This window comes from Protopterus annectens, chromosome 1.part1 (genome assembly GCF_019279795.1).
Source record: "Protopterus annectens isolate FY-2018-M chromosome 1.part1, PAN1.0, whole genome shotgun sequence".
Taxonomy (NCBI): Eukaryota; Metazoa; Chordata; order Ceratodontiformes; family Protopteridae; genus Protopterus; species Protopterus annectens.
This window is the reverse complement of record NC_056726.1, coordinates 1,585,077,884-1,585,097,360: the sequence shown is the minus strand read 5'-3', so window position 1 is coordinate 1,585,097,360 and position 19,477 is coordinate 1,585,077,884. Positions and strand designations below refer to the sequence as shown.

The following is a 19,477-nucleotide window of genomic DNA, read 5'->3' as shown; positions in this document are numbered from 1 at the left end:
TACAGAGCAGAAAAATATGGACATGCTCTACTATCACGCTCATTGGTTATTCTGGCACAAGCTTGATCAACTTCAACTTGGGTGTAACCCCTGATGGCAAACTCTTTCTTCAAATCTGACAAACTTCCTTCAAAGTCAGAAGTAGTACATGACAACCTTGAGACCCTGAAGGCTTGACCTCTCACAATGTTCCCAAATATATGTTGTGGATACATACTCTGCCTATGGAGATATGACGGTCTGTAACAGTCCTTCCTATGCATTCTGGTCAGCATTTTGCCATTCTCCAGCCAGATGTTCACATCCAAGAAATCAACAGTGACTTGGGAACAAGTGAGGGTAAATTTCAAGAAATTACTATTATTATTTAAAGAATGAAAAAACAAGTCAAGCTCTTGCTTGTTGCCTTTCCAACCAATAAACATGTCATCAACAAAACGTCTATATATGGCAATATGACCTCTATGTTGTCCCAATTCATGATGGAATTCCCATTCCGACATCATCAAATTGGCGAAAGAATTAGCGCAGCTGGTCCCCATAGCCACGCCAGATTGTTGCCAGTAACATTTATCCTGAAACATAAAGATATTGTGTTCAAGGACCAGCTCTAGAAGCATGCACAGGAAGTCAATATGTTTCATGTCAAATTTATTACTCCTAGCCAAAACTGCCTTGACCATACTAATGCCTTCCTGGTTAGGAATGCACGTAAACAGGGATACAACATCTATCGTCATTAAAAATTGAATATCCGAAACATCCCCCTCACTGGTCACATTATATAAATCTCTCAAAAAGTTGTCAGTATCTTTCAATACAACTTCACTCATATCAAGAGCTATTCAACGTTGTTTGTCCAAATAAATGGACATAGCCTGAGTCAACCAAGTGCTCCCAGCTACAATCGATCTAAACTGTGGGAGTGTATGGTGTTTATGGATCTTGGGTAAGCCATGGATCCGATGAATAACAGGAAATTCAGTAATAAAGTAATCAAATAGTTCCTTGGTAAGTAGACCTAGATTCAAGCATTCAAGTAAACAATTATCTATTCTGTTCTTCATCACACTCACAATATCGGCTTCCACACTAATATATGTATTAGTATCAGACAACATCTGATTCATCATATCATAATAATATCCAGAATCTAAAATCACTACACAGCCGCCTTTGTCTGCTGGGCGGATAGCTATATTTTCATTCTTAATCAAATCATTCAAGGCTTGTTGTTCAAATCTACTCAGATTATTGCAACTTGTCATCTGTATTCTATTAATGACTTGATATATTTCTTTCTCACAAACTGTGAGGAAGACATTAAGTGCTGGTGTAAAAGCTGGTGTAAACACTGGGTTTCCTAAAAACCTTAAATTCAGTATCCTGCCTCTCAGAAATATTAGGTCCATCATCAAAAAACATATGTAAAGACAAATTACATGCAAACAACTGTAAATTAATCATGCAGTCAACAAAATCCACTTTAGCTGTGGGTATAAATGATAACCCTTTCGACAATACTGACAATTCATGCTGTGTTAAAACATGTCTGGAAATATTCCAAACTAAGTTGTGGCTCCCATCCCCCACGTCTTTTTCAAGGAATGGTTCTGTTGGACAGAAGGGGGTTCTTTGCATTTCTGTCCTTTCTGTGTTTCGTTGTTGAAAGAGTATTTCCTCCCCATACAAATAGGGAGGGGCAGAATTGGAAAATCCAGCTGAGACTGTGGGGGGGCAGTATCTTCCTTCTAACCACTGGACCCAAGTCATTGTGGGTATCTGGTTCAGTACTTTTGGTAACACCAGGACAGTTCGTCATTGGTGTGGAATACACCAGACTCTGATGCTTCGGTGAAGTCCCTTCAGTGCATAAATTCCCACCCATGTTCATGGTATCTGGGGGCTCAACAATAGCCCCCTGCTCAGGGGCTGAAACTGAAGTGGATGATGCCAAAATCCACTTCTTTGCCCCCTCAGTAGGAACAGAAGAATCTCTATTGTCAGTATGATTAGCAGTATGCTGTGTTCTAGGCCATGCAAAGACGTGCTAGTTATGAAAATCATTGATGTCCCGAACCAGCTTTTTCTTCTTCACATTTAGGAGACATTGTTCATATGAATTCATTTTTTTCTATGATGTCATTAAGAAAAATATCTGAAACATCCAGTCCCAAACAGTGTGTCAGCTGACACTGCTCTTCTCTAATCTGTTTGGCTAATTCAGCCTCAACAGGTGAGAAGTACTCCATCAAAAGTTTCAAATAGGCACAACCCGTGTCAGAATTGATCTTCTGCAAACTGGCCAAAAGATCTGGATAGGTGTTCCCATAGGTTGGCATGTTCAAGACACACAGGCCTCTGGGTATAACATGATGTTCCAAACAAGCTTCAAGGTGGAATCATTGGCATTGTAACCTTTTAAACTTCTATAAATTATTCTCAAGATTTTTTCTCACCTCACGAGCCTTATTGTCCATGGTACACACAGCATTCTGATCAGTGTCCAGTCGCAAATCCCGCATGCACAGAGGATTTTGTGGAATATTCAAAAAATTATGTAGTCTGTTCATTACAGGCAGATTTCCCAAATCTGAAGCGTCTTTCGCCATAGCTGCAAACAGTATAAACAACAAAAACAAACCCAACTACAGCAACCAAATGAAACTGTAAAACTGTAAAATTCCCCAAACCAGGCAGAAGACAGCTAGATATGCACCTAAATCCAAAAACTTAATGAGCCAGCAAGTAGTCGTACCAAGAAACTTTATTGCAGAGAAAGAAAGTTAGCACTTTCACGGTAATACCATACCGCTTCTTCAGACAAACATGAATGGGGACAGAAAGTTAGCACTTTCACGGTAATACCATACCGCTTCTTCAGACAAACATGAATGGGGACAGAATAACTTGTATACAAATGACATCATCTCAAACAGCTTAACAGCTATGAATATTTTTCATGTTTTATTTATTTGTGTTAATGTTTTTATTATTATTATTTTTTATTTTTTATCAGATTTTATGTCAGTAAATATTATCTACTTCATATGCCTTTAAGCTGAGAATGTGGCTGAATGAATGTTTGTTTTATTGGCTGTTAAGCTGTTTGAGATGATGTCATTTGTATATAAGTTATTCTTTCCCCATTCATGTTTGTCTGAAGAAGCGGTATGGTATTACTGTGAAAGCGCTAACTTTCTTTCTCTGCAATAAAGTTTTTTGGTATGATTACTTGCTGGTTCATCAAGTTTTTGGATTTAGCTGCATATCGAGTTGTCTTCTGCTTGCTTTGGGGAATTTTACAGTTTTACAGTTTCGTTTGGTTGCTGCAGTTGGGTTTGTTTTTGTTGTTTGTTTGTATATGTGTCTACGTGTGCTTGTGTGTGTGTACATACAATCTTTGAATGCCTGAGTGGTTGCAGTAGGAAGGGTTAGCTAATAGGTAGAGTAAGTTTGTGAGTGTGTGTGTGTGTGTGTGTGTGTGTGTGTATGTGTGTGTGTGTGTGTGTGTGTGTGTGTGTGTGTGCGTGTGTGCGTGTGTGTGTGTGTGTGTGTGTGTGTGTGTGTGTGTGTGTGTGTGTGTGTGTGTGTGTATATGCATGTCTGTGTGGCGGACTCTATAAGACATTTTACTTATGCCCTGTATTCTTTTAGTGAGGAACTTCTGTGGACGTTCCATTTGTTGAATATGCCTGGTATACCAAAGGGGGCATTGTACTCAATGCTAGGTCTGATGAATGCTGAATACAGTGGAACAATGACTTCCTTAGACCTAGATGCCATACCTTTGTTTATACGTTGTACAACACAGAATGATTTCCTCACTAGTGCAAACACTGATGTTCAAAGGATAGATTACTGCCTATATGTGTCCTTAAGTCCCTGACAACTGGGTCAGCCCCAAGGTTTGTGCTGTCAATTTGATAGATACCAGGGATGGATGACTTCCTGAAGGATACTGTTCTGAATTTCTTAGCATTTAGTTTTAGTCAATGGCTCTGACACCAGTTGTTTGTCTGTGTCAGCCCTTCCTGGAGAACATTTGTGTCAGTGTGAGATTCAAAGATAATTAATAATTTGCAATCATCTGCAAATTTACTCAGCCAGGCACCACTGACATTGGCCTTGATTTCAGAAAAGTAACTGCCAAAATGGAGCATTCCAAGGGCCAATCTCTGAGGAATTACACTTGTGGCAGGTCTCTTTCTAGAGGTGGACTCCCCATTTCTAACTTCCTTTGTCCAGTCTGTGAGCCATTTGGCTATCCACTGAGTGACATACGAGTTTGTACTTAATGTTTTGAGTTTGTCAACAATGCCTAACTGGGGTATTGTGTCAAATGTCTTGGCCAGGTTAAGGTAGGCAGTGTGAACCATTTGCCCTCATCCATTGCTTTGGTGATCTTCTCAAAGAAGTTCATCAAGCTGAGTAGGTATCACCTGCCCTTGATGAAACTAGACTAGGTTGGGTCCAGTGTCTGGAGGTTTGCTATATCATTACTGATCATCTCCATGATAATACTTGCCATGGCTTTACATATAAGACTAGTGAGACTTATGTTTCTGTAGTTTCCAGGGTCTGTAGATGGCCCATCTTTATGCAGAGGGTTGATAGTTGCTGTTCTCCATTCATGAGGCATGAAGCCCGTTTGGAGGCTACAGCAAAATAGCAATTCCAGACAGCCTGATAGGTCATGTTTCATGCTATTTAGTAGGCATCCTGGGATATTATCTGGGTTCATTGATGCAGTGTTATTGGCCTTAGAGAAAGCATTAAGGACCTGTTCCCTAGTTATAGCAGGGGGAGTTATATTTGATTGCATTTCCTGAGAGAAGGTTGAGAGAGAGAGAGAGACCGGAAAAGTTGGAGCTGAATTTGTCAGCCAGTAGCTTTGCTATATCTTCTGGCTCAGTATAGGTTGCTCCATTTACAATGAGCTCTGCTCACAATTGCATATTGCCTTTGAGGTTGCAAACATAGCTAAAGAATGCCTTGTGGTTGTCCTTGGCCTGGGAGACCAAATTTACCTCAAATTTTACTTTGATAGACTTTATTTCTCCACTCAGTTGTTTGTTTAGTTTGATGAGAGTGTTTTTAGACTGCAGAGTGTTGCACCTCCTAATTTTTGCTATGATTTTCTTCCTGCTGTTATACAGCCTATTAATTTTATGATTCTACCAGGGGAGCTTTTTTTAGTTATTTCTGTACTTCTTCTTGGTGGGTACAGCTGCTTCTATGCAGTCATTAACATGCTTGTATAGGGTTTCTCTGAACAGCTCTGTATAGGCAGCAGTTTTCTCAGGGTTTATGAGGTCTTAAAATTTTGCCAGATTATCCCTTAATAGCAGGAAATTAGCCTTAGAGTAGTTCCTGAATATTCCAAGGTTAGGTGGGGATCCAGGTTTTATTTTAACTTCAAAGGATACCATTTTGTCGTCTGATCTTACCAGGGAAGACATTACACTAGGGGGTGTGCAGAACTCTCCCATATTAGTGAGTACCAGATCCAGTATGGTCCCACCAGTGGCTGGTGTACTGACAATCTGATCCAGGGAGTTTGTGTTTATAAAATCCAGGAATCTCTGTGCCTGTATATTTGGTGTTGTATTGGATTTCCAGTTAATAGTGGGGTAATTAAAGTTGCACACGAATATGGTATTGGGTTGAATGGTGAGCATTTCCAATACATTTAAATACATGATATGGGTTTCCTGGGACATACAGGGGGACTTACAGCATGCAAGGAAATGGTATTGGGTTTTGCCTATGGTAATTAGTACAAGGAGTAGCTCAAGGGCATTGTCCTGTTTGTTCAGCTTTGAGGTATATTTATTTTTGATGTAAACAGAGAAATAAGGCAATGATAATTAGTCCCTGTCTGTATAGTAGCTGTTCTAGTGTTTATATCATGTTATCGAAAGATGAAAATTGCGAACGCTATTTAATCAGCCCCAAAACATCTAAACATGTAAATATCGAACATTCAGAACAGCAAAATTTTTCCCATGGAAAAAATTTGCTGCTCCAAAACACACACACAGAACACAAGCACATCAAACAAACAGCAACCACACACATACACTTAAATTCCTACATCTAACGCTACACTAAACTAAACATACACTACTATCTACCCACTTACCTTAACCCAAACCCTAACCCTAACGTCCGTCATTATCGCACATTCACCTAACCCGTGCCCTAACTCTAACTCACTTAATCCGCCCCTAACCCTAACATAAAAACAATCGCACACTTACCTGAACCCAACCTGTAACTTTCCACCACAGCACTAAGAATAGTGAAGCCACAGAAACGGCCAACCAAATTCTTTCCCAAGAAAAGAATTCGCTGTTCTGCAGCTTCGCTATTCTTAGCATTCGCTGAATAGTGTTCAATATCAGAACATTCAATGTTTTAATACTTCGATGTTCTGATATAGACCCCTGTTCTAGATGTGTAGAAGGCATTATAACCTTGCACTGTTGGTGTGTTGTCAGCAGCTTTAAATCATGTCTTAATGATGGCACAGATGTCAGCATTCTCTAGGGTGAAGAGAGCGTCTAAGGACTGGAGTTTTTTGTTTAGACTCCTAGCACTGAGCAGTAATACCTTTAGATTTTCTTGGTTTTGATTTGCTATGTCAGAAGTACTTTCAGTTTGGCATTGCCTAGAAAAGACACTATAGGGGAAGATAATGTTTTAGCTAATATTCAAAAGCCTAGAGGGGAGAGTTGCAGATCATTCCTGGCAAAGCAGCGTGGTCTGTTGACCATCTCCTTCCATGCTGACAAATATTGCACCCCTTTAGAATGATACCAGAAACTAAGCCAATTATTAAAGTCATTCATCTTTTGTTTGTATTGTGGCATCATCCTTGTTGAAGGTAAAATGATGCTCAGTGCTAGGCTCATACCAGCCTGGGACACATATTCCAATAGCCACATGATGTCTCTCTTCTTATAGTCTAGGGAGGTATAACTGAGTCCTACTGGTACTTGTGGTCCAGTGACGTGAGTGTGTGTAATGTGTCAGATCCTAACCCCTGATAATCAACTGACTGTGACTTTCTCCTTACTCATCCTGTTGAGTGGGACATCAGAGTGTCTCACAATGGAGTCTCCAGTGACCAGAATGTTAGATTGTATGGTGGCTTGCCTTATGGGCTTAGAAGTAGAGGCTCCATGAAATGTGTCTGTATGTCCTATGTGTCTGTATGTGCTAATGTGGGTGATGTTTTGAAAGAGTGCATTTGGGGCTGCTGAGGGTATTTTTATGTGTACTTCATCTAGGAGGTGTATGTGGTTTAGGAAGGTTACATTTAAGTGCCTCAACATATGTGGGTCTATATGTCTGTTTTGAATTGTTTGTGATGGGTGCAGTATGTGTACTACTGAGAACCTTATTGACATTAGGAGCACTTTTATGTGAGAGATTTGTCTCCAGTGACATTGTGTAAATACATCTCTCACACATCATATCAGTTTGTTTGAGAATTAACTGGTTGTCAGTAAACATGAGGCAATTTCTACATTGCCTCAGGATGCCCATATCCACCAAGCTGGTAACAGAGATAGTGGGAAAGTTCATATCCATGGCAGCAGACCCTTTTTTATTGATTAGACAATTGGAGTGAGAATATAATGCAATGTCAGGAGTATATAATTTGCAACTCTGGGGTCAGTGCTTGTCACTGCAAACTAGTTGTCCTGTGTGCAATGAGATATTGCTGAAATTTCAACTGTGCTTTTACAGGAAAAATGTCACTCAAGGCATCTGTGTTTATACAGGGCACTGCCAAGTACTTGAGGGGAAACTAATAAGTAGACCCTGAACATTTAAGGATGAAGTACTTAGGCAGATATTCTGAAGTTAGAAACATATCAAGCAGTACTACTGAAAACAAAGAATTAGCTTGTCAAGAATGATGAAAAGAAGGAAGTTGCATGAATGGCTACTGCCTGGCTGCTACTAGTTTTGGTCTCACCATAGCTTTCTGCTGGGATACAATGCTCCTTTGCTTCTTCTCCCACCAGAAGCAAAACATTAGCACCAGTCCCAAGATGAGTAGAGGCACAGCCTGTTTGGTTATCCACAGTCTTGTCCCAGATGATACAAGGGTCTGTAGGCTTGTTGTAGCTTTTTCCTGTTAGATGCTTTGAATAGCAACCAGACCAATCAGGATCATCAGGCACAGACACTCGCTGCCCAACCAGAAACACACAGGAATCAATGCACTCTGCTCCTTATCTCACCAGGAGCAGAATATAAGCACAGATTCCAAGCTGTCACCTATGAAGCAGTCATTAGGCTATCTAGCAGTCTTGAGGAAATAATGTCCCTGTGCTCCTTTTCTCACAAGGAGAATAACAAGCACTAATCCCAAGAAGACTACTGAGAGGCAGAATGTGGGATCACTAATAACTGGTGGTCTTGCAATAGATGCTGCAGATTTTAAAGGTAAGATGGAAAAAGTGGCTTAATATCCTAAGGACTACTGTGTATACTAAGCAGTTAAATATGAAAGGGGGTAACTTAAGCTTTAGCTGTCTGAGTATAGTCACTAATTTTAAAAGAGCATGATAGATTGAAAAGTGGTGGGCACTTTGCATTCTAGTTCTATGGAATACAATGGGGTGGCTTACTTGCAACAGTCAATGAAAGCGAAGAGGGAAGGAGATATGTGGCCAAATTAACAAAAGGGGCAGGCAAGTAGAAAGATGATTGAGTTTAAAAACACAACAGCACCATGTTGGTGGGGTGGGGAAAAGTTCTGTGTGACTCACAAGGGACACAGCTGTGGTCTCTTTCCTAGTTTTAATATGCAATTAAAAGCAGAACACAAGTAAAACAGTGTAGAGAAAACAAATCACAATATACAAAATAAAAGAAGGCAACAAAGCAATGCAAAATACAAAAAAAACAAAAGTAAACTAACATTTCCCTCACTGCAAGTTCTGGCAGAGTCTAGCTGAGCTTTTCCACTAAAGCTTTGAAATATTTTATTTTAGCCCTTAAATAGGAGGTTTAGTTCCTAGCACCATCCTCAGTTCACAGACAATTAAACTTAATTGACCTGTTCTATCTTCTGTGTGACTCCTTAATTAATCTTTTCTGATCTCTGTGTGATCCACAAAAGACACAGCTGTGGTTTCTTTCCTAGTTTTAATATGCAATTAAAAGCAGGACACAAGTAAAACACAGTATAAAGAAAACAAATCACAATATACAAAATACAAGAAGATAATAAAGTAATACAAAATACAAGAAAGCAAAAGTAAACTAACCTAAGTAATTTTTGGCAGAGTCTGGGTGAGCTTTTCCAGTAAACCTTCATCTTACTTTGAAGTCTACAGCATCAGGCCTCACAACACCCCTAGGTAGTCCATTATTTCTGTATAATACCCAATCTGATGGTCATTGTTGCTTGCTTAAAACCATTCAGGAATGAGAATTAAACATTAAAAAATAAATAAAATAACTGAAGAATAGCTACTCCTCTAATATCAGCTAGTGTTCAAAACAAGTAACAGTTCTTTAAAAAGAAAACACACATATGCACACAACTGCAAATAACAATATCATTAGGAAAACCATTTCTTAATAAAAACGCTTCAACAACAGGAGGCCACTAACACCTTGCCAACAACCATACTAGGCCTTACCTCCCCTTTCAAGGAAGGATGGACCAGTAATACCAAGGGTGAATTTATGAATGCACATCTAATTATCTAACTACCTTTTGAAGGAAGATAGTGATTCACACTGCTTAATTTGAAGATGACAATTGTCTGTGCAACAAATAAATCTCTCCACCATGTTTTATTTGTTTAAAAAGATTTAGATCTCTATTTGTCATATTTGTAGGACTGTTTGATTTATGAAGGTATAAGAGGTCTTGTACTACTGAGATCCCTTATGGTCTGATAAACAAAGCACATCTCACCCCTCAAGATTCTGTATGATAACACTGGGACAGAGCTTCTAGTTTCTCCTATCTCAGTTTTTTTAAGCTATTGATCATTTTAGTTAGGGACCTGTGTGACCTCTCCATTTTATTGATTTATCTATTGAGATATTTCTCTAAAGGAGCTTTGTATTCTGTGACTGGCCTTCTCAAAGCAAAATACAAGGGGTTAAGGACTATTTTTGATCTTGAACATAAAAAGTAAAGGACAGTATTAAATCATATTGTACAATACAAAGATTTGCATTATAAAAAGAAATGTCACAAGCTATTTTTGCTTTTAATACTAAAACATTTAGGAGGTTTACTTTCATTTATTTGAAAGGTAGATAACCAAATCGCCTTTTGTGTGACTTGAAATATCGTAAAACAAAAAAAATAAAATCCTGCAAACAAATGTCGAAACTGATTTCTTGGAATTTGAAAATCGACCATTTTTGAACTCTAAGAAAACAGTATCCCCCCTCTGAAATTTAAAAGACATCATCGGATGTCTCCAAACAATGATATGCAGGGAGGCAAACCCCCCCTGCACCCCCACACCACCTGCTACTTTAATATACTTAACTCCGAGATTGCACTACAGTCAGGGAAGGGGTACATGTTCTGACCCCTACTGTACTGCGATCTGACTCAAAACAACAAATTACAATGAGCAAATGCACACTGGCATTTTCTCATGTGCAATTTCGAACATCCGTGGTTCGTCAAAACAGACTTTTACTGAACGTCCTTTCGCACATCTGCCGTCACAGATGTGCACTTCAAACATTTGAAGGTCAACCCATTTAGGATCACAGTCATTATCTCATAATTAGAAACTGACAATATAAACATAAAAATCAGACCTATTGACAAAGAATGAGAAACCAAAAGCTCAGGTACATACTATTCAATGCAAATCACGATACAAAAAATATCCAGACCTTACCACTCATCAAACAACAAAGCAATAGCAGCGAAAACACAGCACTAAAATACAAACCATCAAGGTTAAAACTTCTGCAAATAAAGGAACCTAAATGAAGCAGGTAAAACTGAGACAGACATGGAAACAATTCATAGAAAGAAAAATGAGTAAAACAATTCTTGCAAATGCACATTTACATAACAAGCACAATATAATATATAATATAATAATATAATATTATATTATATAATATAATATTTAAATAATATAGATTCAGATAGTTTTCAGTTCACTCAGTCCATCATTTTGAAACATCTATGTGAAAAGATGAAGGAATAATAATCCAATGACCCACCTTCCAAAGTAACGAGCATAAATATAAATAAAAAATACACAGAAAAACAGAGAAATAGAGAGAGAGAGAGAGAGAGAGAGAGAGATCTAGTCATAAAAAATGATTCCAAACAACCAATAAGGTCAAGGCTTTTGTATTAAGTGACATAAATTAAACAAACAGGGCCTTTATCATTTAAATATACACATACTTCTTAAAAACAAAGATTATAACAAAAAAATATATTAAAGATTTTCCCGGGGATTCAGAAGGAGCCCCAGAGTAAGAGCTGTGTCCAAAAGGGACAGTTTCCATGATGCAGAAAACTGGATTCATGGACATGTTAGCCACAAGACCTCATTATCAGTTAATTTGCATTTCTTTAAGCACCGATAACTACTGCAAGTCCAAATCAAAACTTTCTTGTAGTAGTTATGACCAGCAGCCCATGCACTGCATTGGCACAGACACTGCCCTCACTCATTTTCCTTTGCACATGTTCAAATTCAAACACACTGACATACCATCATACCTCCTGTTCCAAAACTTTATTCCATAAACGCTTTCATAAGGACTAGTATCCAAACTTCCTCAGACAAAGTTACACAAGCAGTCAATGACTTATATACTTATACAACTAATAAATAAAACAATAAAGCAATTATATAAAAAAAAATTGAATAATTAAATAAACAACTCGATTCCTTTCCTCCTATGGAAAACTATTTACTTTGTATTTCCATATATAATTCATGATTTTATTACTAAATACCTAGACACTAAATTAGTGACTTGAATTAATATAAAATACAAATTTATTAAGTAGAAAAATGTATATATATATATATATATATATATATATATATATATATATATATATATATATATATATATAAACATTTGTGGTATAATTAAATAAATGAAATACCTGGGGCTATGTTTTTTGTGTTAACCCCCACACACACACACACACACACACTCTACCTATCTAGCTGTTTAAGTTTCAAAATGCATTTAATGGAAGCATATTCATTAAGGCCAGGGTGTGTGTATGCAAAGGTTCTAATTTGCCACAACAATTCCTTTTTTTCTAACCTTAATGCCCATGGCCCTCCTGTTTTGTTAAATAGTTCCTGTATATGGCTATATGCCAACAATGCCAGTCCTTTTATATAGGAAAGACAGAAAGGACAGTGCGCCAATGCATATACGAACATACGCATCATATAAGTAAAGGTGCCACCACAAATGCTTTGGCTAGGCACACATTGCAACATCCCACTCACACATTTTTGTTTGCCATTGTGCACCAGGAACTATTTAACAAAAGTGGAGGGCCATGGGCATTAAGGTTAGAAGAAAAGGAATTGTTGTGGCAAATTAGAACCTTTGCATACACACACCCTGGACTTAATGAATATGCTTCCATTAAATGCATTTTGAAACTTAAACAGCTAGATAGGTAGAGTGTGTGTGTGTGTGAGTGGGGGGGGGGGGTTAACACAAAACACATAGCCCCAGGTATTTCATTTATTTAATTATACCACAAATGTTTATATATATATATATATATATATATATATATATATATATATATATATATATATATATATACATTTTTCTACTTAATACATTTGTATTTTATATTAATTCAAGTCACTAATTTAGTGTCTAGGTATTTAGTAATAAAATCATGAATTATATATGGAAATACAAAGTAAATAGTTTTCCATAGGAGGAAAGGAATTGAGTTGTTTATTTAATTATTCAATTGTTTTTTTATATAATTGCTTTATTATTTATTAATTGTATAAGTATATAAGTCATTGGCTACTTGTGTAACTTTGTCTGAGGAAGTTTGGATACTAGTCCTTACGAAAGCGCTTGCGGAATAAAGTTTTGGAAAAGGAGAACATCTGCAAGTTTTGCTGTCTTTTTGTGTTCACGAGTACTAGTTGGTTGTGTTGTTTTCAAGTTTCACACCAACATACCTGTTAGTGTACAGAATGTCCCTGATGTATCTTCTTATTTTTTTGTCCCTGCCCTCAGCAAACATGTGTCTTTACAGTCAGTCAAGAATGACAAACTTGTTCAGAAAGTGCATTATGGTACTAGACCTATGGCTCTATTAAGTGAGTCCACATAATATTTTGAAAAGTCACCCTGGTGTCATTAAGTGTTGTGGCGTGAAGTGTTGCCCCCACACAGATGCAATCCATCCATCTCAGCTGGCCCTGACTTTATAAGATGATTCAGGATGCTCCTGCTCTTGCCTCTTATACGAGCTCTGTCCCTTGTAACTCATGGACGTTCACACGTTTGCAACTATTGAATAATGTCAGACATTAGAAAGTAATACTTATTATTACAAAAAAAAAATCCTGTTCTTTGGCACCAGTCATTAGTCTATGTAAGACCTTCTTGCAGGATGTTGACATCACCAGGGGTTTCAATGATTGCTCCCAGTTTGCAGTCATCAGAAAACTTTGTCAGTCACAGTCCTTTAGTTTTAGACTGTACTTCAGAGAAGTAGACTGTGAATAGTAGGGGTCCCAGAATCAATCCCTGTGGAGTACCACTGGTTATGGGTCGCTGGAACAGGTGGAGTCCCTATTTTGGCAGTATGAGTTCTATAAGTGAGCCAGTTGCAACCTACCTGACAATATATGAGGTGATACCCAGCTAGGTGAGTTTATCAATGATGCTTGAGTGGGTTATTGTGTCAAAGGAATTGGCTAGTGGTGGTGTAGTGGAAAGGATGAATTTTTTTAAGCACCTTTAAGGCACAATATAAAAAGTTATCCCAGGTGTCTAGTGTCCTTTCCCATGTTGCAGGATTTAATTGTTAGTCTAAAAGAGCATGAAAGTATGACAGCCCCACTTACAGAAACACACACACACACACACACACACACACACACACACACACACACACACACACACACACACACACACACACACATACACACACACACACACACACACACACACACACACACACACACACACACACACACACACACACACACACACACACATCTATATACAGTATCTTTATCTATATATCAGTCTATGTGGAAGATTCTGGATGTAGCACTTGCACGTCAGAAGATGATATGTGTTCAGAGGACCCACTACAGAGCACACCTTTGTCCAGTGTATTAGTGGATGTATTGCGTGAATCAGTAATTAAAGAGGTGCTTGGTGTAAAAGATGTAGAACCAGCCACAGTAAAGCAAACTATTAGAGCAGAAGTGGAACATGACATTTCCTGCAGCAAAGAAGCTGTTGCAAGAAATTATGTTACAAAGAATGAAAGCCAGTGGTCTGGGTCTGCAGAAGTAGACAGTTCAGGAGGGTCCGATGTGAACAGCATGGACTCTGGTCACAGTGGCTGTGGGCTGAGTGGGTCAGAGCACCACCTCAGCCAGCATACAAGTTTGAATTCCAATAAGTCTGAGTTTACAGTTTGGGAGATAGAGGTGCCAAAGCACCTTGTTGGTCATTTAATTGGTAAACAGGGAAGATACGTTAGCTATCTTAAGCTGATATCTGGTGCCAAGATATACATAACAACTGTGCCTTGCACACAGGTGTTTCAGATCTGTCATACAGAAAGTTCGCAGCAGCAGGTTGACAAAGCACTGACTTTGATTGGGGAGAAGTTCAGAGAACTGGATCTAATCAACATCTATGCACCACAACGCTCACTGACATTACCATCTCTGCCTATGAGTTCGTGGCTGTCACTTCCAGAGGGTGTTACAGTAGAAGTGATTGTCGTGAGTGTAATCAGTGCTAGACATGTGTTTGTTCAGCAGCACACCCACCCTACATTCCATGCACTATGCTGTTTAGACCATCAGATGCGTTTATGTTATTCTTAACCTGGAATACCAGCCATGCCAGCACCAGTAGTTGGCATTATTTGTCCAGCTCCTGCAGCTGATGGTGCTTGGTGGTGGGCTCAGGTTGCTGCCTATTACAAAGAAAGCAATGAGGCTGACATTAGATATGTGGACTACGGTGGTTATGAAAAAGTTCAACTTGAAACACTACACCAGATCAGGTCTGATTTTGTGACCCTGCCATTTCAAGGAGTAGAAGTACTACTTGACAACATTGCACCCCTTCCAGGTGAAGATCATTTTTTATCGGAAGCTGATACTGCTCTGGTTGAAATGACAAGAGGCTGTTCTCTGCTTGCGCAGGTTACAAATTATGAGAGCTCCAGTGGTTTGCCTTTAATACAGTTATGGAATATAATGGGAGACGATAAGGAAAAGCAAGCAGATGACAGCATACCACAGCCAGCAGGTCCATCTGATGGCGGTGAAGTGGATGACAGCATACCACAGCCAGCAGGTCCATCTGATGGCAGTGAAGCAGATGACAACATACCACAGCCAGCAGGTCCATCTGATGGCGGTGAAGCGGATGACAGCATACCACAGCCAGCAGGTCCATCTGATGGCAATGCAGCAGATGACAGCATATCACAGCCAGCAGGTCCATCTGATGACAGTGAAGCAGATGACAACATACCACAGCCAGCAGGTTCATCCGATGGCAGTGAAGCAGATGACAGCATACCACAGTCAGCAGGTCCATCTGATGGAGGTGAAGCAGATGACAGCATACCACAGCCAGCAAGTCCATCTGATGGAGGTGAAGCAGATGACAGCATACCACAGCCAGCAGGTCCATCTGATGGAGGTGAAGCAGATGACAGCATACCACAGCCAGCAGGTCCATCTGATGGCGGTGAAGTGGATGACAGCATACCACAGCCAGCAGGTCCATCTGATGGCAGTGAAGCAGATGACAACATACCACAGCCAGCAGGTCCATCTGATGGCGGTGAAGCGGATGATAGCATACCACAGCCAGCAGGTCCATCTGATGGCAATGCAGCAGATGACAGCATATCACAGCCAGCAGGTCCATCTGATGACAGTGAAGCAGATGACAGCATACCACAGCCAGCAGGTTCATCCGATGGCAGTGAAGCAGATGACAGCATACCACAGTCAGCAGGTCCATCTGATGGCAGTGAAGCAGATGACAGAATACCACAGTCAGCAGGTCCATCGAATGGCAGTGAAGCAGATGACAGCATACCACAGCCAACAGTGGAATGTCAAGAAGATGTGGATTGCTGTCCTCCTTAACACCATGAAGGACTTGAACAGACACCATTAATCAGAAATGGTAGTGATGAGGAACTCTTTAGGAGCCCGAACCATGCAGCAGAGGGCAGTATCAACATACCCACAGAGCGGGGCACTGTCACTGAAGAGCCCACTGCCATCAGCGTTGTAAGTGCCCTTAAAATTCCAGGTGTGTTGGAGTTTTCCCTCTGCTTACTATTTGCCAAGCTTGTCAGCTACACCTTCCTTTACTGGCTACCACTGTTCATTCCCAACGTAGCACATTTAGATTCAAAAGGGGCTGGAGATATATCTATGCTCTTTGATTTTGGAGGAATTTTAGGTGGGATAATTGCAGGTATAGTTTATAACTACATGGGAGGGAGAGCGACAACCTGCTGTGTGATGCTCATTGTAACAGCTCCCATGTTGTTCCTGTATAACAATATTGGTCAGAATAGAATTGGAACCACAATTGCTATGCTGATTGTGTGTGGAGGTCTGTTGAATGGCCCATATCCTCTCATCACTAAAGCCATCTCAGCTGACCTGTTTCAGCTCCTGCTTCACATCTGGAATACATTTTGGATTGCACCTGGTTTCTACAACAAGCTTTCTGTACTTTTTAAGGGACCAAGATGGGGACCAGGAAAGCTAAGACTGGGTCTTCCAGAGGAAATTCCCAACGTTTGCTGTACTTTGAAAGTAGAACCGGTATACCCGAAGAAGAAAAACAGTAATTCTTCAGATATGGGACTGATGCACAATTATCAGTACAAGCAGAGGTCATTGTCACCTTTTCATGCAAATGTCCGAGAGCAGCGAACGAGACATGGTGGTTACATTGGTGAAACTGGTGGACTTTCAAAAGAAAAAGAGCGACCTTTGGAACATTACAGTTTGCATGATGAGCGTAGCACTTCATACACACACCAATCTCATACACACCCCCACCCTCTCTCATACATACACCACACCTCACACATCTATACTACAATGCCTACCTTCCCACAACCTCTACTACTATCTACCCTTTTAATATCCCTAACCTACATTACCCAAATTAGCCTCCACACTAATACATACCTACCTCTAACCACACACACCACCACCTCATACCCCCCAGATATATCCCACTCATATTCACAGATCTCTCCAGAACTTTACTCCTCCAGCCCATCCAATATTTTCAAACTCTCCCTACTCCCTACATCACCATCTCCTCACCCCACTCTATCTACTTTCTCTAAGACAACCCTCCCCCCCAAAAAAACATACTTCCCTTTATCCTATACTTTTCTTCAATCAGCTCCTCTCCATATCTCACTCTCTCTGTCAGGTGACATCCACCCTAACCCAGGCCCAACCCCTACCTGTACCCACCCTAACCCAAGTTCTAATCAACACAAACACAAGACTATCCGCCTCATGACCCTAAATGCACAAAGCCTCCGTAATAAAATCCCCAACCTTCATGCCTGGCTCTCTTACAACCAGCCAGACATAACCGCTGTCTCTGAGACCTGGCTCAAACCCTCCATCAGAGATAATGAAATCCTTCCTCCAGGCTACCACATTATACGCAATGATAGAACTCATAGAAAAGGAGGTGGCGTAGCAATTATCTACTCCTCCACTCTCACTTTTACTCCATTGACCAACCCCATCCCAACATTTGCCAATGCAGAAATGACTGTAGGCTTTCCAAAACTTAACAACTATAAATCCATCTGCATCTGCTCCATCTACATCCCACCCGGAGACAATACCAAAACTCTGGAAGACATCCTCTCTTGGTTTAACTCAAACATCAAATATGAAACCTACATTCTTGCTGATGTAAATATTAACTAGACCTCCTTCCTCATAGATACCCCATCTCACTCTATCAACCTCTACAATTTCACCCAACTAATAGCCCTCCCTACTAGGCCAAACAAAGATGGTTCCTCTGGTACCATCTTAGATTGGATATTAACAACACATCCCAACCGTATCTCGAAAGCTGGTGTAATACTAGACCCCCTAGGTGACCAGTTACCAGCCTTCACTGACCGCCTATCCTCACACATAGAAAAACAACACATTTTCAAACAATCCTGTAACCTATCTTCCTTCATCCCCAAAATCTTCTCTGAATGCCTCAAGGTTACTAATTGGTCCCCACTGAAAATCCTTCCACTAGATAATGCTGTCACATATTTTAACCAAACCTTCCTTACCTTACTTGATAAAGTAGCCCCTTTACAAACCAAATGTATCAGAACAAATTCCTGCCCCTTATCCCAAGAAAATAAATTGATAATCACTCAGAGAAACAAAAAGTGGAAACTGTACCAAAAACAGAAAAACCCCACCACCCTCCAGGAATATAAACATCATTGTAACCTGGACAAAAATCAATAACAAAAGATTGCAAAAACTACTACAGCAGTCTGCAATACAAACACTCAAACAATCCAAAGAAATTCTGGACATCCATCTCTTCAATACTCAACCCTGGTAATACTTCCAGCCCCTGCCCCAATCCCAACCTCTCAAGTCTTGAAACGGCCACTAACTTCAACACATTTTTCATTGATTGTATAGCTAAATTATCCTCCACTTTCCCCAATCCATCCATCAATACTAACCCCTCACCCTGCACCCCAAACCCTCTCACCCCCTCCTCCACCGCTATTCTCACTTAAACCTGTCTCCACCTATACTATAAAAAGACTACTGCAAAATCTAAAACCATGCCGCAATCCCCCCGACAACCTTCCAGCAAATTTTCTTCAAATATCAGCCGAATCTATAGCCTATCCCATATCCATCCTCATTAATAGATCCATTCAGAAATCCTATGTACCAACCATCTGGCATTATGCATACATAATTCCTCTCCACAAAGGTGGTAAGAACACAGACACTACCAACTTCAGACCCATAGCTATACTCTCTCCTCTCTCTAAAATTCTAGAGAAAGCCATCCACTCCCAGCTCATGCCCTACCTAATCCAGCACAAACTCCTCTCTCCCACCCAGCACGGCTTCCGCCCAGGCCACAGCACCATGACAGCCCTCATTTCCTTCCTTGAAACAGTCAACCTAGCATGTGAGAGCGGCAAATA

General features: G+C 40.0%; 1 protein-coding gene across 1 annotated transcript in view; it reads left to right on the top strand.

The window, feature by feature from the left end:
- The window catches only part of LOC122816550 (A-kinase anchor protein 1, mitochondrial-like), a 95,319-nt gene that overhangs the window by 4,675 nt on the left and 71,167 nt on the right, over positions 1 to 19,477 (top strand). Inside the window, 2 exon segments of the mRNA XM_044089413.1 lie at positions 14,284 to 15,546; positions 16,396 to 17,277. Coding sequence (XP_043945348.1) covers positions 14,284 to 15,546; positions 16,396 to 17,277 — 2,145 coding nt within the window.